Below are 23067 nucleotides of genomic sequence, written 5' to 3' on the forward strand. Positions count from 1 at the left end.
GGTGCTGGCGTACTGGAACAGCTTGTTGGAGTGGTTGAAGATGATGAGGGCGATCTCACAGTCGCACAGCACGCTCAGCTCATATGCCTTCTTCATCAGGCCAAACTTCCTCTTGGTGAACGTCACCTGCCAGGGGAGGGATGGTGTGGGTATATTAGAAGGTGGTAGAGAAGGGATATTGTGGAGAAGGGGGGTTGGCAGGTGATATTGGGAAGGGGAGGGATGGTGTGGGTATATTAGAAGGTGGTAGAGAAGGGATGTTGTGGAGAAGGGGGGGGGATTGGCAGGTGATATTGGGAAGGGGAGGGATGGTGTGGGTATATTAGAAGGTGGTAGAGAAGGGATGTTGTGGAGAAGGGGGGGGGATTGGCAGGTGATATTGGGAAGGGGAGGGATGGTGTGGGTATATTAGAAGGTGGTAGAGAAGGGATATTGTGGAGAAGGGGGGTTGGCAGGTGATATTGGGAAGGGGAGGGATGGTGTGGGTATATTAGAAGGTGGTAGAGAAGGGATGTTGTGGAGAAGGGGGGATTGGCAGGTGATATTGGGAAGGGGAGGGATGGTGTGGAGAAGGGGGGGTGATTGGCAGGTGATATTGGGAAGGGGAGGGATGGTGTGGGTATATTAGAAGGTGGTAGAGAAGGGATGTTGTGGAGAAGGGGGGATTGGCAGGTGATATTGGGAAGGGGAGGGATGGTGTGGAGAAGGGGGGTGATTGGCAGGTGATATTGGGAAGGGGAGGGATGGTGTGGGTATATTAGAAGGTGGTAGAGAAGGGATGTTGTGGAGAAGGGGGGATTGGCAGGTGATATTGGGAAGGGGAGGGATGGTGTGGAGAAGGGGGGTGATTGGCAGGTGATATTGGGAAGGGGAGGGATGGTGTGGGTATATTAGAAGGTGGTAGAGAAGGGATGTTGTGGAGAAGGGGGGATTGGCAGGTGATATTGGGAAGGGGAGGGAGGGTGTGGGTATATTAGAAGGTGGTAGAGAAGGGATGTTGTGGAGAAGGGGGGAGGGGGGTTGGCAGGTGATATTGGGAAGGGGAGGGATGGTGTGGGTATATTAGAAGGTGGTAGAGAAGGGATGTTGTGGAGAAGGGGGGATTGGCAGGTGATATTGGGAAGGGGAGGGATGGTGTGGGTATATTAGAAGGTGGTAGAGAAGGGATATTATGGAGAAGGGGGGATTGGCAGGTGATATTGGGAAGGGGAGGGATGGTGTGGGTATATTAGAAGGTGGTAGAGAAGGGATGTTGTGGAGAAGGGGGGATTGGCAGGTGATATTGGGAAGGGGAGGGATGGTGTGGGTATATTAGAAGGTGGTAGAGAAGGGATGTTGTGGAGAAGGGGGGATTGGCAGGTGATATTGGGAAGGGGAGGGATGGTGTGGGTATATTAGAAGGTGGTAGAGAAGGCAAGTTGTGGAGAAGGGGGGTTGGCAGGTGATATTGGGAAGGGGGGGGATGGTGTGGGTATATTAGAAGGTGGTAGAGAAGGGATGTTGTGGAGAAGGGGGTTGGCAGGTGATATTGGGAAGGGGAGGGATGGTGTGGGTATATTAGAAGGTGGTAGAGAAGGGATGTTGTGGAGAAGGGGGGGGGGTTGGCAGGTGATATTGGGAAGGGGAGGGATGGTGTGGGTATATTAGAAGGTGGTAGAGAAGGGATGTTGTGGAGAAGGGGGGGTGGCAGGTGATATTGGGAAGGGGAGGGATGGTGTGGGTATATTAGAAGGTGGTAGAGAAGGGATGTTGTGGGGAAGGGGGGTTGGCAGGTGATATTGGGAAGGGGAGGGATGGTGCGGGTATATTAGAAGGTGGTAGAGAAGGGATATTGTGGAGAATGGGGGGATTGGCAGGTGATATTGGGAAGGGGAGGGATGGTGTGGGTATATTAGAAGGTGGTAGAAGGCAAGTTGTGGAGAAGGGGGGATTGGCAGGTGATATTGGGAAGGGGAGGGATGGTGTGGGTATATTAGAAGGTGGTAGAGAAGGGATGTTGTGGAGAAGGGGGGTTGGCAGGTGATATTGGGAAGGGGAGGGATGGTGCGGGTATATTAGAAGGTGGTAGAGAAGGGATGTTGTGGAGAAGGGGGGGTGGCAGGTGATATTGGGAAGGGGAGGGATGATGTGGGTATATTAGAAGGTGGTAGAGAAGGGATGTTGTGGAGAAGGGGGGATTGGCAGGTGATATTGGGAAGGGGAGGGATGGTGTGGGTATATTAGAAGGTGGTAGAGAAGGGATGTTGTGGAGAAGGGGGGGGGGTGGGCAGGTGATATTGGGAAGGGGAGGGATGGTGTGGGTATATTAGAAGGTGGTAGAGAAGGGATGTTGTGGAGAAGGGGGGGGGTTGGCAGGTGATATTGGGAAGGGGAGGGATGGTGCGGGTATATTAGAAGGTGGTAGAGAAGGGATGTTGTGGAGAAGGGGGGGGGGGTGGCAGGTGATATTGGGAAGGGGAGGGATGATGTGGGTATATTTGAAGGTGGTAGAGAAGGGATGTTGTGGAGAAGGGGAGGGGTTGGCAGGTGATATTGGGAAGGGGAGGGGAATATTTGATATAGAAGGAAAGAGGGAGAACAATAACATGAGCGATACTGCAAAGGTAAAAAGGAATTTGTGGTACTGTAGAACAATTGGTTAAACGAAATAAAAGTAGGAGGGAATATTTTAATAACAGTAAATAAATAACAGTATCTTCGAGAACAGACAAGGTGTGAACAAACAACACATTACAGACAGCTAATTAAAGGTGACAACAGGGATGAGGCCCTGCAGTGTGTTGTGGTTCTGTTTAATACCACTCCCTTGGTTTTGAGGCATTTATGCAATGGGTGATTTGAGTTTGTTTTGCTGAGAGGAGAGGAGCAAGAGGAAGCAGACGCACGGAAAGGAACCACACAGGCAGATTCTACAGCTGCCATGTGAGACCTTCTATTGCTTGCGCTCTCCATCTCCCCTCTCCCTCTATAATTGCTTGAGCGCCCCCAAGTTGCACTGATGCCTCTGTGGGGCAGGAGCCAGTGCGTGCTCTCCCCTTGTCCTCCCCACGGTCTCAGTCTCCCTCTCTCTTTCATTTCCTCGCCCTCATTTTCTTTTCTCTCCCTCCTTTTCCTCTCTGCGTCGTTCTTGCTCACTCATTGCTTCCCGCTGCCACAAATCAAATTATATCGGGGTCGTATCCATGGGCAACCGCCTACCACCCCCTCCCTCAAACCCCATCACACACAGTCATCTCTGCGAGTGCACACACACACACACACACACACACACACACACACACACACACACACACACACACACACACACACACACACACACACACACACACACAGAGCAGAACATAGAAACAAGGGGAGGAAAGTTCAGCGAGGACAAAGGCAAGCCAGGCTCACAGAGCTGATAAACAATACTATTACAATGACTCTCATAACCAATTATAAGACGGTTTATCACGAAGAGAAATACTCTGATTTGTCGGAGGCGTGAGGTACACCGAGTCTTCGACAACAATTAGTCTCGATCCTTCCTTCGACATGAATGCCAGGATAAACAAGCTGAACATAATTGACATTAAGAATAGAATTGGAAGTAACCAATGGCAACGAACGACATAACAAGACATCCGCCATGAGACATGGCCGTGTCCTAGCGAGTGTGGTTGTGTGGCGAGGAGAGGAGGAAGCCACAGTGACAACCACAACCTCCCCAGCTGCTCTACTTTCTGCACCTGCAATGTTTCAGAAGTGTTCATGGTCTCTGTAGCATTCGGCGTTCAGTTGATAATCCATTACTATGTAAAGTATTTATGGTTCTCACGCTCTCTTTTCACATCATGTATTTCACTGCTGTTGAATTTCCTTCAGAGTCTATAGCCTTGGTGACGGGGCCAATCCATTAGTGCTATTGACAGTATCTTGTAATCAACATCTAGCAGGATGATGGTTGACCAATATTTCTCTCAACTTTTGACAAATCAACATAATGCTTGAATGCCTGAAGCATTTTGAGTCTCTGTGTGTGCTGCTCTATGAAAATGGGCACCTTTAAAGATTTACCAGGAGAAACTTAAGATGATTGTAGGACCTCAGGCCACCTAGTGTCTAAAACACTCAGGTTTTACTCAGCCAGGGACATTTTGGAGATGGCAGATGCATCACATACATTACTCAATAAGCTCAAATTAACCAAAGTCCATTAATAACCAGTTGACTCATTATAGATGGATAATTTAACCTTTCATAGTCCTGGAAAAATACCGGTGTAGTCATAGGTATGATAGAGTTTCTACATACAAAGAAACATTATCTACACACACACCTGTCTGTTCCGTTCGTCTGTAATCCTCTGTATTTGGATCTTTTTCCTTCCCATGGTTCCGGTCTGGCGGTGGGAGGGGCAGGGGGCGTGGCGGGGTCAGAGGGCACGGCTGTCCTGTGGAGGTGGTTGGTAGGCGCTTGGCTGTCACACTCTTTCTTGTACACACTCTCTCTATCTCCCTCCGCTCCACCTGTCAGTGGCGGCTAGTCTAGGAGCTCTTACCCCTGCAGGAAATAATGAAGAAGAAAGAAAGGGGCCACGTGGCGGGGCCTTCAGATCATGGTCTGTACAGTAGGCAGGTCATCCACTGGTCCTCTGAATTAGGATCCTCTTCCCCTCTTTACTGCAGGTGTGTTACTCCTGGAAAATAGAGGGCATCGGATCAGTATGAGATTCAGGAGAGGTATCATTCATGTACCATACCTGCCAATGTCCTTCAGAATCAACAATTGTCTTAGCCTTTTAACCTGCACAGTACTCAACAGAGAAACCAAAGCGATGCATTTAAGTCAGGGTTCCTTTCGGACAAATTAGAAGCACGCTTCGAAAGAGCAGCTGCAGCAGTGGGGGGGGGGAACTGAAGGATGGGGGAACCCTTCTCTTGGGGTTAGTGTTTCCATGGGGGCAAGTAAGCCTGGCGCGCTACGGAGTGGGAGCCCCTCAGGGGGCCACAGGGAGACTGTGCTGTGTCAGCTTTATTAGAGGCATCACCGACACATAACTGATCTGTTGGTTGCCTGCAGCAACTCGCTGCCTGCTCGACCTGACAAGCTGCATGCGATTCCCAATCGAAGGCAGAGCCCGGCCCTATGGCCCAGTGAGGCTGCTCGCCACGAGTGGGCGGGACGCTAGTGCTCAGAGCTTCTGTTGCGTTTTGAAGTAGGCTCTTGGATTCAGTTAATGTTATCATTACCACTAGGTTTTGTTATCTAAACTGTGGTAATTTGGCACAGTTCCAGTTAGATAACACTCTGTGTCCATTTAATATAAGGAAAAGTAGTGTATTTAAAAATATTTAATTGAAGACAGAAAAGTCAAGGTCCAATCCGCAAATGAAAAAAATAACAAAGCTGCCACCCCATCTCTGTTTTGGTAAAACGCTGAGGGATGGGATTGGATAAATGTAACCACTCTCAAATTCATAGAAAGATCTATGGACCGATCATCTATAATAATCTAAATTATCGTTTTAACCATGTTGAGGCTATACAGTGTTATTTACATTTATAATGTTTACAAACATTGGAGTAAAAACAAGCTTATATGTGGGGTTCTGATGGGGTGTAACAGTTAAACACAGCCCATGAGGCATTTCTAAAGTTCTATTATTTTATTAATCAATATATATCATTCAGTAAATATCATTCATTTAATTAGTTCAAAGGTGTGTGTAGCAACTGCAGATTTCCCCTTTAAACAGGGACTTATTTTTTTATTTTATTTTTGCAATGTATAGCAATTTGTAACAACAAAAAGAGAGAGGGCAAATGAGAGAGAACAGAGTACATGTGTGCATATAAATTCATGAATGAATGAATGAATGAACGAGCAGACCGCAACCCGGGAATGGCAACAGAGGCATGGACCATTTTAATTAAGCCCCACTACTACTACTATTTGTGGTTCAGCCTTAAAAATAGCTCTCTATATATACACACATCCAGACTGTGTACTGTTCCAACACACCCGCATGACAGTGGGAGCTGAGACATTGCATTAGAGTGAGTGCATCTGGAAAGCCTTGAGTGCAGTTTCAACACTACATCACCCACATTGTTTACCTGAGAGAATAGTAAAACCACTCCCTGATTAATGCCTGCTCTGCTTCCATTACCATAAAAAACAATGACGTGATAGAACGAGTTCTGTGTGTCTGTGTGTGCACGGACACGTACTACACACACTTGCTTTTAGATGATGCAATTGCCTTGACGAAAGCAATGACTTCCCCATGAATTATGCACTACGTATTTGGCTTGGAGGAAGGACAATGGGAGGTCTGAGAAAAGGGTGTTATGCATGTCATAATTGCTCTCTTAAAAATAAAGCCCAAATAAAAAGAACTAGAGGCAGCTTCTGCTCTCGTTTTACATTGAAAATATGGAGGGGGTTGTATAATTAGGGCATTTCCACAGCAATGGAATTACTATTTTTCACTTTAAAATGTATGCCAAACAAAAACAATTGATTTCAAAGTTGAACAAAGCATACAACTCAATGCACAAGGACTACTTTGAACAATTTACCAAGAACATTTCACAAAAACTCATTTACTGGAAGAACTGTGCAGATGCAACCTTTGGTAACATAATTACTGTAAAATCTCCCTCAGTTTTTCAGGCGACCACATTTGAGAGAAACGCTTAAATATCTGCTCCAATTAAGATTAAAAGATGTCTGCAGAAAGAATGGGGTGTCAGCTATGACATGATACCTTTAGTTAGAAAAATAATATTTTGGTTATTGAACTACAGTAGGTGAAGTGGATTTACATTTGGTAACAGAATTAAGGTAACATTCTCTGAACTGTACTTTATAGAAATGCATAATTATGGATATTAATATAATTCTCTTCATGGTAATGTATCCTGAATAGGTACACAAAAAAGGTAGAAATATGCAACATCCTTCTTTTGCATATTTGGGTATTATTCTACACACTGGGTATTATTGTAATGAGCACCGCCCCCAAACAACACCACATTTGGTTGGTCCGGACCAGACCAAATCTGAAACAATCATAGGCGTCTATGTTTCACAAGTTTGGACATCACAGTACAGCACAGTAGAGTCGAGTACAGTACAGCAGAGCACAGTAAAGTAGATATGTTCAGTACAGTACATTCAATTATACTGTACTACTTTACTCTACTGTCCAAACTTGTGAAACAGACTTCAATGATTGGTTCAAATTTGGTCCGGTCAGGGCGGACTGACCAAATTTCAACATCCATGGACGTGCAATGTTGGTCGGTGCCCAGTGGGTGAGGATGCTTTTTACAGTAAATGGAAAGAGGGTAGGTGTCAGTAACAGCCGGGAGAGGTGACATTAATGAGAGAGAGAGAGAGGAGAGAGGGGCAAGCCTTCTATGCCATCAAAAGGAACATAAAATTAGACATACCAATTAGGATCTGGCTAAAAATACTTTAATCAGTTCTAGAACCCATTGCCCTTTATGTTTGTGAGGTCTGGGATCCTCTCACCAACCAATAATTCACAAAATGGGACAAACACCAAATTGAGACTGCATGCAGAATTCTGCAAAAATATCCTCTGTGTACACCGTAAAACAACAAATAATGTATGCAAAGCAGAATTAGGTCGATTCCCGCTAATGATCAAAATCCAGAAAAGAGACATTAAATTCTACAACCATCTAAAAGGAAGTGATTCCCAAACCTTCTATAACAAAGCCATCACCTACAGAGAAATTAACCTGGAAATGAGCCCCCTAAGCAAGCTGGTCCTGGGGCTCTGTTCACAAACAGACCCCACAGAGCCCCAGGACAGTAACACAATTAGACCCAACCAAATCATGAGAAAACAAAAAGATAATTACTTGACACATTGGAAAGAATGACAAAAACAGAGCCAACTAGAATGCTATTTGGTCCTAAACAGAGAATAGACAATGGCAGAAAACCTGACCACTGTGACTAACACAATATTAAAGGACATCTTTGACTATGTACAGACTCGGTGAGCATAGCCTTGCTATTGACAATGGCCACTGAAGGTGGAAACTGTGCTGCACTTCCTAACCTCCTGCCAAATGTATGACCATATTAGAGACACATATTTCCCCTCAGATTACACAGACCCACAAAGAATTTGAAAACACAAATACAAATGTTCATAAACTCCCATATCTATTGAGTGAAATACCAGTGTGCAATCACAGTAGCAAGATTTGTGACCTGTTGCCACAGGAAAAGGGCAACCAGTGAAAAACAAACACCATTGTAAATTCAACCAATATTTATGTTTATTTTCCCTTTTGTACTATAACTATTTGCACATCATTACAATACTGTATATAGACATAATATGACATATTAATTGTACATCTTTTATTGGTTTATTTCACTTTTGTTTAGGATCTATTTCACTTGCTTTGGCAATGTAAACATATGGTTCCCATGCTAATAAACCCCCTTAAATTGAAATTAAATTGAAAGAGGTCGTCCAGACTATTTTTACAGCATTGCTTTGACCACCAGATGACAGAAAGAGAAAAAACAGTTATGATCTGAACATAACAGTGTGCCAGTGGAAGTGAGGACAGTAGCAGGTGACCCAACTGTGGTTTGTGACTACTACGATTGCCCATTTTAGCCAATTAAATTGCAGCAATTTCCTTACACATTTTTTAGTAATTCGGTTAATGATTTGGTAACAAAATTTAGAGTTTGAATCACTTAATAATTCATTAAACTTGATATCAGTAAAAACACTACAACTATTTGGGTCGGTCTTCCTATACTTGTTACTTCTGTAAACTTTCATTATCCTCCCTCCTCATGAGGGAGATAAATAAAAAATATCTTCAAGATACGAGGGTTTTTGGTAATGGAATTTCAAGAAACAAGTAGGGCTGTTGCGGTGACCATGTTACCACCACACCGGCGGTCACGAGTCATGAAGGCGGTCAAATTCCATGTGACTGTTTAGTCATGGTAATTAGGCTTCTCCAAGCTCTAATGCTGCTGATGGTCATTAGTAGCCCACCAAACTTGCTAACTGCCTGTTACTCAGCACTCTATTGGTCCACTAATCACACTGTCATCAATGATGGCCTCTACTAAAAAGAGGAGGATCAGCTTTCTATAGGCTAGACCTACTATTTGTATTTCTCAACTTCCTTAATATTAAGCACATTGCTTATATTTACAACAGGAGTATAGCCTGTCATGAAAATAAACCACAGGGAAAAGCATCCCCCATTCGCTATTTAAGTGCATAGATGACATGTATTTTTTCCCACTGCCTCTGTTTCAATACAGGTGCATGATAATAGTTCTAATCAGGTAAGCAACACTGAAGCATGCATGAGAGCACCAGCTGTTCTGGATGACTGTGTGATCACTCTCTACGTAGCCGATGTGAGCAAGACATTTAAACAGGTCAACATTCAAAGCCGCGGGGCCAGACAGATTACCAGGACGTGTACTCAAAGCATGCACGGATCAACTTGCAAATGTCTTCACTGACATTTTCAACCTCTTCCTGACCAAGTCTAATAGCTACATGTTTCAAACAGACCACCATAGTCCCTGTGCCCAAGAAAGCAAAGGTAACCTGCCCAAATGATTACCGCCCCGTAGCACTCATGTTGTTAACCATGAAGTGCTTTGAAAGGCTGGTCATGGCTCACGTCAACACCATCATGACGGAAACCCCAGACCCATTCCAATTTGCATACCGCCCCAACAGATCCACAGATGATGCAATCTCAATCGCACTCCACACTGCCCTTTCCACACTGGACAAAAGGAACACCTATGTGAGAATGTTGTTCATTGACTACAGCTCAGTGTTCAACGCCATAGTACCCAAAGCACATCACTAAGCTAAGGACCATGGGACTAAACAACTCCCTCTGCAACTGGATCCTGTTCTTACCAGCTGGGGGCTGGAAAGGGTAGGCAACAACACATCTGCCACGCTGATCCTCAACACCGGGGCACCTCAGGGGTGCGTGCTTAGTGCCCTCTTGTACTCCCTGTTCACCCACGGCTGCATGGCCAAGCATGACTCCGTCATTAAGTTGTCCGACGGTGGTAGGCCTGATCACCGACAATGATGAGCCTATAGGGAGGTCAGCGACCTGGCAGTGTGGTGCCAGGACAACAACCTCTCCCTCAATGTGAGTAAGACAAAGGAGCTGATCATGGACTAAAGGACTACAGGCCCCCATTCACATCGACAGGGCTGAAGTGGAGCGGGTCGAGAAGTTTTAAGTAGTTTGGTGTCCATATCACCGACAAACTATCATGGTCCAAACACACCAAGACAGTTGTGAAGAGGACATGACAACACCTTTTCCTCCCTCAGGAGACTGAAAAGATTTGGCATGGGTCCCCAGATCCTTAAAAGGTTCTACAGCTGCACCATCGAGAGCACCCTGACCGGTTGCATCACCGCCTGGTATGGCAACTGCTTGGCATCTTACCGTAAGGCGCTAGAGGGTAGTGCGTATAGCCCAGTACATCACTGGGGCCAAGCTTCCTGACATCCAGGACCTATGTACTAGGAGGTGTCAGAGAGAGGCCCAAAGAAATTGTCAAAGACTCCAGTCACCCAAGTCATAGACGGTTCTCTCTGCTACTGCATGGCAAGCGGTACAGTGCAGGCAGAAAAATGTGGTCGACAGGGTGCATGTTTTGGAATATTTTTTTCACTCTGTCATTTAGGTTATTATTGTGGAGTAACTACAATATTTTTGATCCATCCTCAGTTCTCCTACGCCAGCCATTTAACTCTAACTGTTTTAAATTCACCATTTGCCTCATGGTGAAATCCCTGAGTGGTATCCTTCCTCTCCGGCAACCGAGTTAGGAAGGACGCCTGTATCTTTGATACACCATCCAAAGTGTAATTAATAACTTCACCATGCTCAAAGGGATATTCAATGTCGCCTTTACTTGTTTTCCATCTACCAATAGGTGCCCTTCTTTGCGGGGCATTGGAAAACCTCCCTGGTCTTTGTGGTTGAATCTGTGTTTGAAATTCACTGCTCGACTGAGGGACCTTACAGATATTTGGATGTGTGGGGAATTCATGATTAAAAATCTTAAAACACTATTATTGCATGCAGAGCGAGTCCATGCAACTTATCATGAGACTTGTTCAGCAAATGTTTACTTCTGAACTTATTTAGGAGTGCCATAACAAAGGGGTTAAACATTTCTAAAAATCTAATCCCACTTTGACATTATGGGGTATTGTGTGAAGGCCAGTGAAACACAATCTCAATGTAATCCATTTCAAATTCAGGCTGTAACACAACAAAATGTGGGAAAAGTCCAGGGATGTGAATACTTTGAAGGCACTGAACGTTTTGATATTAGTTGGCAGGGGTCTACTTCAATATTATTAAGTTGATGTACATCTAATACCTTTCAATCATTTTTCTGGTAAATGTTGTCCAAGACCCTTTTCTCCATCTGTTGGAACAGAAATGAAAGAATTTGCTTATTCCAATTTTTTGGGATGGAAAATGGTTTAAAAAAAATACACTGCTCAAAAAATAAAGGGAACACTTAAACAACACAATGGAACTCCAAGTCAATCACACTTCTGTGAAATCAAACTGTCCATTTAGGAAGAAACACTGATTGACAATACATTTCACATGCTGTTGTGCAAATGGAATAGACAACAGGTGGAAATTATAGGCATTTAGCAAGACACCCCCAATAAAGGAGTGGTTCTGCAGGTGGGGACCACAGACCACTTCTCAGTTCCTATGCTTCCTGCCTGATGTTTTGGTCACTTTTGAATGCTGGCGGTGCTTTCACTCTAGTGGTAGCATGAGACGGAGTCTACAACCCACACAAGTGGCTCAGGTAGTGCAGGTCATCCATGATGGCACATCAATGCGAGATGTGGCAAGAAGGTTTGCTGTGTCTGTCAGCGTAGTGTCCAGAGCATGGAGGCGCTACCAGGAGACAGGCCAATACATCAGGAGACGTGGAGGAGGCCGTAGGAGGGCAACAACCCAGCAGCAGGACCGCTACCTCCGCCTTTGTGCAAGGAGGATCTGGAGGAGCACTGCCAGAGCCCTGCAAAATGACCTCCAGCAGGCCACAAATGTGCATGTGTCTGCTCAAACGGTCAGAAACAGACTTCATGAGGGTGGTATGAGGGCCCGACGTCCACAGGTGGGGGGTTGTGCTTACAATGTTTGGCATTTGCCAGAGAACACCAAGATTGGCAAATTCGCCACTGGCGCCCTGTGCTCTTCACAGATGAAAGCAGGTTCACACTGAGCACATGTGACAGACGTGACAGTCTGGAGACGCCGTGGAGAACGTTCTGCTGCCTGCAACATCCTCCAGTATGACCGGTTTGGCGGTGGGCCAGTCATGCTGTGGTGTGGCATTTCTTTGGGGGGCCGCACAGCCCTCCATGTGCCCGCCAGAGGTAGCCTGACTGCCATTAGGTACCGAGATGAGATCCTCAGACCCCTTGTGAGACCATATGCTGGTGTGGTTGGCCCTGGGTTCCTCCTAATGCAAGACAATGCTGGACCTCATGTGGCTGGAGTGTGTCAGCAGTTCCTGCAAGAGGAATGCATTGATGCTATGGACTGGCGCACCCGTTCCCCAGACCTGATTCCAATTAAGCACATCTGGGACATCATGTCTCGCGCCATCCACCAACACCACGTTGCACCACAGACTGTCCAGGAGTTGGCGGATGCTTTAGTCCAGGTCTGGGAGGAGATCCCTCAGGAGACCATCCGCCACCTCATCAGGAGCATGCCCAGGCGTTGTAGGGAGGTCATACAGGCACGTGGAGGCCACACACACTACTGAGCCTCATTTTGACTTGTTTTAAGGACATTACATCAAAGTTGGATCAGCCTGTAGTGTGGTTTTCCACTTTAATTTTGAGTGTGACTCCAAATCCAGACCTCCATGGGTTGATACATTTGATTTCCATTGATCATTTTTGTGTGATTTTGTTGTCAGCACATTCAACTATGTAAAGAAAAAAGTATTTCATAAGAATATTTCATTCATTCAGATCTAGGATGTGTTATTTTAGTGTTCCCTTTATTTTTTTGAGCAGTGTATATGCCTTGATTTCTATAACTTATAGACTCTTACTGTTCATTTGACACCCAATTTGACATGCTCCTATAAACTTCACGTGTGTGCTCATGGGTCCTTTTTTATGGAAATGCCCATTATATACTAGCAAACAGGATAAACTCTGGAGGGGGTGTTATATTTGCCCAAGACTGTGGAAGAGACAGGTTTGTACTGAAAATACTCAAACAGAAAACACTTTTGAGTTTTATGTAATACACTCAAATAGTAGAGGACTAGTGAGGGAGCAGAGCACTGCTCCTGCCATAGGATCACTGGTCTACAGTTCAAAGGCAGCGTTCAGTGGGATTTGTTTTGGGCTGCGGGCCGGTCACACATGAAAAGGCTGCTTTATCTGCCCGGGTGTTCAAGCCTCAACCTTTTACCTTTCATGCAGCGGGAGTCAGCCTCCCATGTCTGATGTCAGGTAGAATTTCTCCTCTCACATTGAAGGCAGAGGGCCTGGAGAGTGTCTACTGACTGACTGAAACTGGGGGGGGGGTGTGTGAGATACTTTAGACAAGGAACAGATTAACACAGATAAAAGCTATTCTGCAGTGGTCCTTGCATTGAGCCCTGAGGAACCCCCTAAAATATATGCAATTTGTATCTGTATTGTTGAAGATAGTGTGCAGTATACTAAAATATCAACAGCTACACTACATGGGCAAGATCTTTGATCACTCACGACAGAATAATCCATAAAATAAGATACAAAATTGTGCGTAATTTGTGTGTAAATTCAGCAAAACTGTTGCTGTTCTTTCAAACATTTCAGAGGACCACCTCCTGTTCAGCCTGAGGGAGCAGAGCCATTGGCTAAAAGGTGGTGCAACACAGTAAGAGCCACAGCGTTGCACAGAGTTGCCACCACCTTATTCATCCTGTTGCATGTGTCATAGCCTACAGTGCCATAGGCACAGTGGTCACGACTGAGTCATGACGTATAGCACAAACGACAATTGCATGCCCCAGCAGCAGGGCATATGGGCAGAGAGATGTGTGTTGGAGAGGTTTTGTGCATGTGTGTATGTCCTTCGGTCAAGGCATACAGTGGGGCAAAAAAGTATTTAGTCAGCCACCAATTGTGCATGTTCTCCCACTTAAAAAGATGAGAGGCCTGTCATTTTCATCATAGGTACACTTCAACTATGACAGACAAAATTAGGAAAAAAATCCAGAAAAATCACATTGTAGGATTTTTAATACATTTATTAGCAAATTATGGTGGAAAATAAGTATTTGGTCACCTACAAACAAGCAAGATTTATGGCTCTCACAGACCTGTAACTTCTTCTTTAAGAGGCTCCTCTGTCCTCCACTTGTTACCTGTATTAATGGCACCTGTTTGAACTTGTTACCAGTATAAAAGACACCTGTCCACAACCTCAAACAGTCACACTCCAAACTCCACTATGGCCAAGACCAAAGAGCTGTCAAAGGACACCAGAAACAAAATTGTAGACCTGCACCAGACTGGGAAGACTGAATCTGCAATAGGTAAGCAGCTTGGTTTGAAGAAATCAACTGTGGGAGCAATTATTAGGAAATGGAAGACATACAAGACCACTGATAATCTCCCTCGATCTGGGGCTCCACGCAAGATCTCACCCCGTGGGGTCAAAATGATCACAAGAACGGTGAGCAAAAATCCCAGAACCACACGGGGGGACCTAGTGAATGACCTGCAGAGAGCTGGGACCAAAGTAACAAAGCCCACCATCAGTAACACACTACCCCGCCAGGGACTCAAATCCTGCAGTGCCAGACGTGTCCCCCTGCTTAAGCCAGTACATGTCCAGGCCCATCTGAAGTTTGCTAGAGAGCATTTGGATGATCCAGAAGAAGATTGGGAGAATGTCATATGGTCAGATGAAACCAAAATATAACTTTTTGGTAAAAACTCAACTCGTGGTGTTTGGAGGACAAAGAATGCTGAGTTGCATCCAAAGAACACTATACCTACTGTGAAGCATGGGGGTGAAAACATCATGCTTTGGGGCTGTTTTTCTGCAAAGGGACCAGGACGACTGATCCGTGTAAAGGAAAGAATGAATGGGACCATGTATCGTGAGATTGAGTGAAAACCTCCTTCCATCAGCAAGGGCATTGAAGATGAAACGTGGCTGGGTTTTTCAGCATGACAATGATCCCGGGCAACGAAGGGGTGGCTTCGTAAGAAGCATTTCAAGGTCCTGGAGTGGCCTAGCCAGTCTCCAGATCTCAACCCCATGGAAAATCTTTGGAGAGAGTTGAAAGTCCATGTTGCCCAGCAACAGCCCCAAAACATCACTGCTCCAGAGGAGATCTGCATGGAGGAATGGGCCAAAATACCAGCAACAGTGTGTGAAAACCTTGTGAAGACTTAGAGAAAACGTTTGACCTCTGTCATTGCCAACATAGGGTATATAACAAAGTATTGAGAAACTTTTGTTATTGACCAAATACTTATTTTCCACCATAATTTGCAAATAAATAAAAAATCCTACAATGTGATTTTCTGGATTTTTTCTCTCTCATTTTTCTGTCATAGTTGAAGTGTACCTATGATGAAAATTACAGGCCTCTCTGGGAGAACTTGCACAATTGGTGGCTGACTAAATATTTTTTTGCCCCACTGTATATACATGTATGTATGACTGTGTCAGCCTGTCAGTGTAGTTGGCTATACATGTGTCAAGCTATCAATTGTGTATGCATATATACACACAGACACACACACTCTTTGTAAGTTGGATCAGAGCACCCTGGGTCACAGAGATAACAGTCAGTGGTGGGGGCTGCTGGAGTCAGGCCAGAGCACTGCTGAGAAATCCATCACCTTTCCCACTCAACACCAGAGCCTGCCAGAACTGACCACAGTCTGCTCATAACAAACACAGCTACTCTATAGTTAGGAAACTGTTACTTACACCCAAAACAGGAGAAAACTAACCTTTAAAATTAAGTTACCTCTCATTGGCAGCTACTTAAGAGTGGGTTTTGTTTTGTTTTATGTAAACAGATCTGTTTATTGAGAGCAGTTACAAGCTTTGCTGTGTATATGCTTACGTTGCCTTGTTGGCAGACATCACCAATATCAGGAGTCACCTACGGCTCAGGTTTCTTTGAGAGCAGGCAAAATCTCCCTCTCTGGCTGCATGGGGCTACGGCCTCTGTGGAGGCTATCAACAAGACAGAGCTCTCTCAGTTTGTGGTCCAGGCAAATCAATACTTATATTCAGTATCACCATGGTCACCCGAGCGAGGGTAAAGGTAGAATCCCTTCTGACTGTATAAACGATAAAATACTAGATGATGGTTGACAGTCTGGCTGCGCCATACAAATGAAATTGCTACTCAGAATTTAATAGAATTCAATCAAACCAGGCTGCCACCACGGTTTTGCATATAATCATTGCAATCCACACCTGAGGCATGGAGGCCACCTGAACAGAGGGACAGGAGTCTGATTAGTTTGCCATTCATTGGGGCAGACATATCCGCAAACACAGGCAGTAACTGGGCTACTGATCTCTCTCTCATCCTGCCCAGTGGGACTCTGTGCTTTCACCCCAACCTTGGGCCCTAGTCCCAGCACCAGCTGTGGGATATTTACAGCCTGTTGCCTCATGTTCCGGCACAGCCATTCTGCAAGGCGGGTCCACTTCCACTCTGCCTGTTGACTGACCTCTTGTTTGGTTAGACGGGTGTGCATTGTGGCTTATTACCGAAGTATTCAGTATGAAGGTGAATCTGTGTGAGTGATATGGTGGAGAAATGGTTGATGGTGAGCTTGGATTATTTTTAGGAGAGGAAGGAAGGATGGGGGCTGGACCTGGGTCTGCGATTTGGCTTGTGCCTGTGTTCATGGTGCCAAATGTGGCAGGGGAATATGACACCCCCCTTCTCTTCATCAATCGTAGGGTGGGTTTTTGGTGAGGGGTTAGCTGCAGTACAAGAGCAGCACTTCTAGAAGGGGATGGGAAATTGGAGGTTGGACAGGTATGGGATGGGCGGTAAAGAGATCTGCGCTCCTCGGCTCGTGAATCATGCCCCCGCTGCCAGTCATGTCAATACTGCAGTCTACCCCAACAACAAACACACAATACCCAAAGACACAGCCTCAAAGCACCTAACTGTCACGGAACTACCGCCACCACACATACAACGAATCACAAACTCCTACACAAACAAGTCTGCCTTCTGCGACACTCTCACTTAACTGTGCACAAAAACACACATTCATATGCACAAAGAGGGCCACAAGACTGGTGTAGTCAGGTTTGTTGTTGACAGAGGCTTGTCTCTGTCACCACGTTATTAGTGTGGCGATGTGGTTTGACCTGTCAGGTGACATCACAGACTCACGCACAAACAGGACCACACCCACTCACCCAGCCCTGGGAGTTGGAAACTGCTCCCATTCGCCTGGAACACTCCTGGGCCATGCCAGAACAAAATAAACACAGGTGCCTGGGTAGAGTAAAGTACCTCTTGCTGCTTTCCACAGGTTCTTCCACCAGTATGTCTCTAATGAGAATACTCAACCCATCATCTTTCTCTTTATTTTCAGCCTTTTGGTTGGTGAAACCTAAAGGATGCCCCTCCCCCCCAACACTTCCCTTTCACCTCACATCAGATGAGGGCCAACCAGCGCTGAAGGTCTGTGAGAGAAAAACACCCTCCAGACAAAACACTGACGACATCAATGTGACATTAGGGACGAGGGTGTGTGTGCGCAGGTCTGTGTGTGCAAACGTTGGTTGTCGTCACCAGTCGAACATGTTCTGTCAATGAGGCCTCGGAACAGAGCGAGACAGACAAGATCAAGATAGTTGACTGGCACTTAAGTACAGTCATCTATCACTAAATAGTATCACGTTTGTTTATTTTTAAGACTACAAGTGAGTGGGTGTTGGAATGTCTTGGTTCAGCCTTATGTTGAATTTGAAACCATTTTCCTGCTTTTTTAAGTCATTAGTAATAAAAGTACATTTAAACATGACAATGAGTGTAAATACTCAACAGCGCACCAAACCGTGTGATGTTGTTTTCAGGAGATTACCCCTCTTTAGCACAACTCTACGTATAGAAGGACCTTGCAATGTGTTTACCAAACATGTGGTTATTTTTTGGTTAGACAACCAAGGTTCTTCGACTAACCTCATTTGAAGAGTTCAACCTACTTACACTGTATCATGCATGTCTCCTATGCACCTGCAGTGACTCTCACAAGATTTCTCATCATTCTGTTATTCTTCGTAGGAACATTTGAGGCTGCATGATCATTAGCAGGGCCTTTCGCTCAGAAGTATCTGATCAGTGACTTTATTAAGCGTGCTACATTAATATAATTAAAGGAAGTAAAATTGACATGTCTTGGAAAAACTCAACTCATTTTTGGTTAGCGTCTCAAACCACTATTGAAAACAGATTTGCAGTGAGCAGCCAATTGCAATGGAGACGTGGAAAATTGGAGTTAACTAACCACACTTCACAGATCAGTAGCTTGAAAGAGTTATTCTTCTCACAGTTATGTGAGTCACGAAAGAACAGACAAAAATAAAACGATAATGTAAGGCCATATTTCATAACATATAAGCACAATGCTAACATTTTAAAAAATACAAAAAAAATTAAAGCATACCCTTAGACTATTACTGTATGTAGACGGATGAAAACTGGCTACCTAAAATCTATCAAATAAACCAAAATGTCACTTAGGCCTACTGAGTCACATGAGCTGCTGTGGAAGAAGTGGGGAATTCACAAGGCTTTACCAAACCACCAGTATGGAAACTGTTAATAGTGTTGGCCCCACTGTGTGGTTGACAGTGAAGCACAGGCCACACAGTAAGTCACCTCACAGTCTGACATCTGCCTCGTAAAGTCCTCAGGATGTGCACTAGCCTCCTATACTGATTACTAAACCACAAAAGCAAAACATAAAACACAGTACCCCAAATGTGTGGCTGTTCTGTGAAAGAATATGTTGAAAGCACAGTCTTAAATTAATATTATTCCACCAAGACAACTTTTTTTTTCATTAGAACTTCATCCAGAAGAGAGGCCTCAGACTGTGCTCAGGAGGGAGAATTTTCTGTTTAAATTCATTAGGCATTTAGCTGGAGCAACATTTGAGTTAATGCAACAAATCTTATATGAAAATGCAATGCCGGTATTGGTTGCCCTTACCCTTAGCTGATCCGTAGACCGCAGTCAAAAATCAGAGGAGCAAGTTTTAAAAGACTCTTTAAAATAGGCAGGAAACATCAGCAAGCACTCTGAATTGAATCCAAAAGACTCTGTTACAGTGGCACCCAGAGCATTCTAAGTCAACGTTCAGGCATATTCCCAGTGAGAGGGGTCCAAACAAAGTGTGGTGTGTCCCGTCTTGCGCATGACTGGTAGAAATGACAACTGCATCAGAGACCTCACACTGGAGACCCCCTCCCCATACTCACCTTCCCTCTGGACAACAACCCCCCTCCATCCCCTGGACAACAACAGATCCCCTCCGTCAACCCCCTCCCAGGTCACCCTTTGCCCTAATATGCAGTCAGGCTCTGTAGTTTGCCAGATCCTCTATACCCCCCTATTCCCTGACCTGTACACATGTGTACATTCTCCCTTCAAATTCACAAGCTGCTTTAAGTGCAGTGGCAGCTGCCCCTACACACCTTTTGTTCCAACAGCCCCTCTCCCCCTACCCCCTGTCACCTCCTCACACATGCTCAGCTGTTGGAAGGTTGGGCACACCGGACTAGTGCTGATCTATGCAGACCCAAATCTGTAGATGTTCTGAAATAGTCTTTTGACCTACCCATCTTCTTTTTTTTTTTACACATGTTGGTTGTAGTCACATAGTTTGCCTCAAATTGCTAGTGTGTCATACAAGAAGGCAAAACGTTCAAGGATACGACTGAAGGCTCTGACTTGACTAGGTATAATCTCACAATCAGGTCCACTTAAAAACTGGAAAACTGGAGAAATCCACATGAGAGTTGAGAAGTGATGCCATATGTACAAGTTGTCATTTGTGTCCGTTTCCAAGAATGACTCTGCTTCCCAAGGAGTAAATCTCAGGCTGTGCCCTTTCATGACCTTTGAATCTCTGAGGGGGTCGAGAGGGTGTGGGAAATGTGAGGCCAGGAGTCTGTTGAACAGTTGTGTCATTGAGTTTCCACAAAACACAGCAAATATCTTTATGGGTAAAGGCACGTCTATGTCCAGAAACCAACTGGATAACAAAGGGTTGAAATTCCGAGGAGAAATCTCATCTTGAAGCAATAACTTATATGGATACATCTGAGGGAGGGAAAAGAAATGGCTCCCTTTGAGTATCGGAGAGGAAATCTGCACATGGATGGGAAAAAACAGCCCTAAACACAACAAGACACTTTGAGGACACAATTACTTCAACAACAAAACACCAGTGATTGGTAATGGCCTTATCTCGCTGCCCCTCTCCAGGTTTTTTCCTTCCTCCCCCTTATCGTCTATGTGCTAGCAAGGCAGCCTGGGGCTCTCTATGTTGAACACATTGTGTTGGCCAACAGCCTAATAAGGGGATCCATGTGACTGCCTCCTCTCTTCCGGTGACTAATGTGAACGCTGCCCAGGACTGTGTGGTGCTGCTGGCCCACGTGTGTGGTGGTAGAGTACGGGCATCAAGAAGGGAGAGGGATGGTGATGGTAGAGCTGCATTATGGAGAGTATTAAAGAACGAAGGCATTTATTTTTTTCCCCTGAAAAAAAGTCACAATACCACATGGATCATTGAATTATCATGCTGGACTGTAGTGATGGGGGGAAAATAGACAGTTACATATCGGGATATTCTTTTTGCCGATATATTGTATTGTTTTGACAATATCGCAATATTATTTTTGCGCTAGTTGGCTGTACCTGTACCAAAACTCCAGTATTTTTCCTTTTTTCTGTCCCGCTGCAGAAGACATATGGTGAGCAATATGTGTGTAACGTCAAATCTCAGTAAAGTCATAGTATCAAATAGCAATACATATAGAATCACCATACATATCATATTGGCACGTAAGTATCATGATGATATCGTATTGTAAGGTCCCTTGCGATACCCAGCCATACTGGAAGGGATATTTTGTTTTAGAAAAGGACATGTAAATAAACCTCCATAGAGCTATTATACCTCTCTGTGCTGGACAGCTGCTTACTCTAGGAGTCCAGATCCACTTCGTTCAGGATCCACCCAGGCAGGGAATGTGGATACTACTTACACTAGTGTTGACAGTATACTACAAATTCAGTACTTTTGAGATACAAAAAATATATAATTGTTTGGTTCTAGAATTTTTGTTTTGTGCGGTACTTCTGTCAAAATGTGTTTCACGTGATAGACAGACTTGATCCTTTCAAATCAGCACACTGAGCGCAGCCCCTTTAATAAAGCAGGTTCTTTGCGCTATGGCTTTAGAGCACACAGTAAAGCACCTGCTCCACATACTCATTCATTGCTAGAGCTGTCTGGGCTGCATAGCTCCCCACTCGTGCTGCACAGAAGTTAACACACTTGAATAATGCAACACAGCATGTAGAAAATGTTGAAACTGTTCATTACTGTTCACAAAACAATGTCCATACAGGCTAGAACACTTCTAGCTTAGGCTACAGCTGAATTCACTACCCTAGTACTTAGTTTGTAATAACCATAATGCAAAATATGCTGATTTCAAAGCTGATTGCAAACCCCAAAAATATTAATTCACTTTGTCTCCCTCGCCACCAAAAACCTCATTCACTTCTTCGTCTCCCATCTGGTTTACACTAGATTCCATAGCCACAAAGTCAGATTCCACAGCCACATTCTGTCTCAGCAAATGACCTCATTCAATTTCTTAAAGAAGCAGCACACACTTTTATAAAAAAAAAGAGATCTTCATATTCTTTATTGTACCGATCAGTACAATAAAGTAATGTTCTCCTAGCAGTTGCCAATAAAATAAGTGTGTAGCCCCATGAAATCAACTAAAACAAGCTCAATAACTCAACGCATGCATACACTTGTTGAATAATATGCATTCACCTGTACTGTGAAGACCCACGCTTGATTGATCTTGATTTACCCTGTTCTACCATGTTGTTTTGTAGTTAGATTGTTCTTACCAAAGTCAAATTGATTGTATCATTGACTGCATTAATGCATACTTTAACAAACATCTGCAAATATATTGCTGAACTCAAAAGATGCCCAACGACTGAACAGAGCAGGAGCCGAGTTTCTGTCTGAATCAAGTGCCATTCTGTGACTTAGCTAATATGCATACCTTTTTGTGCTATGGTACCGTTTTGGAATTTAGTATCGTGATGGTACCGAGTATTGTGATACTAACCCTGGTAACGGTATCAATGTCAAAATTCGGGTAACTTACAAAGTACACTTTTCAAATTAAAAAAACGGAATAGAAATTGAACCATGAAAGGTGCGTCTTTAGAAGGAACTCTCTGCTCTAACAGCATAATAGGAAATTCAAGGATGCTTTATTCAATACAAGCCCATTTGGTACTCTCTTTTTAAATGACTAATAGATTTGTGAACAAACATGATATGCTTTCAAGTGTTTGACAATGAATACCCTAATTATGCAAATCTGCTTCCTTCTCAGGGACTACATAAAAAAACTAAATGACAAAGAAACTGCAGTACAGCATTTTAATTTCGTGACAATTGATATTACAATTGTGTCAACCATAACAACAATAACTTGTAAGTAAGATGTGAAAACAATGTTCTCTAATGCAGTATTATAGGAGAATAATCTTCAGAGTAAAAGTAGTAAACCCTGAAACTCTGATGTGAGACTTGACAGACATTCCTTCAGGGTTTGACCATTCAGCACAATTTTCAGTCCTAGGTGGCAACAGCTGCCACTAAGATATTTGGGGATTCTCAAAGAAGATGCCAACACATC

General features: G+C 44.3%; 1 protein-coding gene across 12 annotated transcripts in view; it reads right to left on the minus strand.

Annotated features, from left to right (window-relative positions):
• The window catches only part of LOC118364049 (myocyte-specific enhancer factor 2D homolog), a 72396-nt gene that overhangs the window by 35452 nt on the left and 13877 nt on the right, over positions 1–23067 (minus strand). For 11 of the 12 annotated variants that reach the window (XM_052489578.1, XM_052489581.1, XM_052489580.1 and 8 more), the window contains exons 2-3: positions 4319–4678; positions 1–126 (exon numbers count right to left, since the gene is read on the minus strand). The exon at positions 1–126 is cut by the window's left edge and continues 78 nt beyond it. In XM_052489578.1, the coding sequence (XP_052345538.1) occupies positions 1–126; positions 4319–4372 (180 nt within the window). In that variant the 5' untranslated portion in view covers positions 4373–4678. Of the gene's footprint in view, positions 127–4318; positions 4679–19312; positions 19483–23067 lie in introns of those variants that run through there. The other variant, XM_052489576.1, reaches the window with a different exon arrangement.

The sequence above is a fragment of the Oncorhynchus keta genome, chromosome 31, assembly GCF_023373465.1.
Source record: "Oncorhynchus keta strain PuntledgeMale-10-30-2019 chromosome 31, Oket_V2, whole genome shotgun sequence".
Taxonomy (NCBI): domain Eukaryota; kingdom Metazoa; phylum Chordata; class Actinopteri; order Salmoniformes; family Salmonidae; genus Oncorhynchus; species Oncorhynchus keta.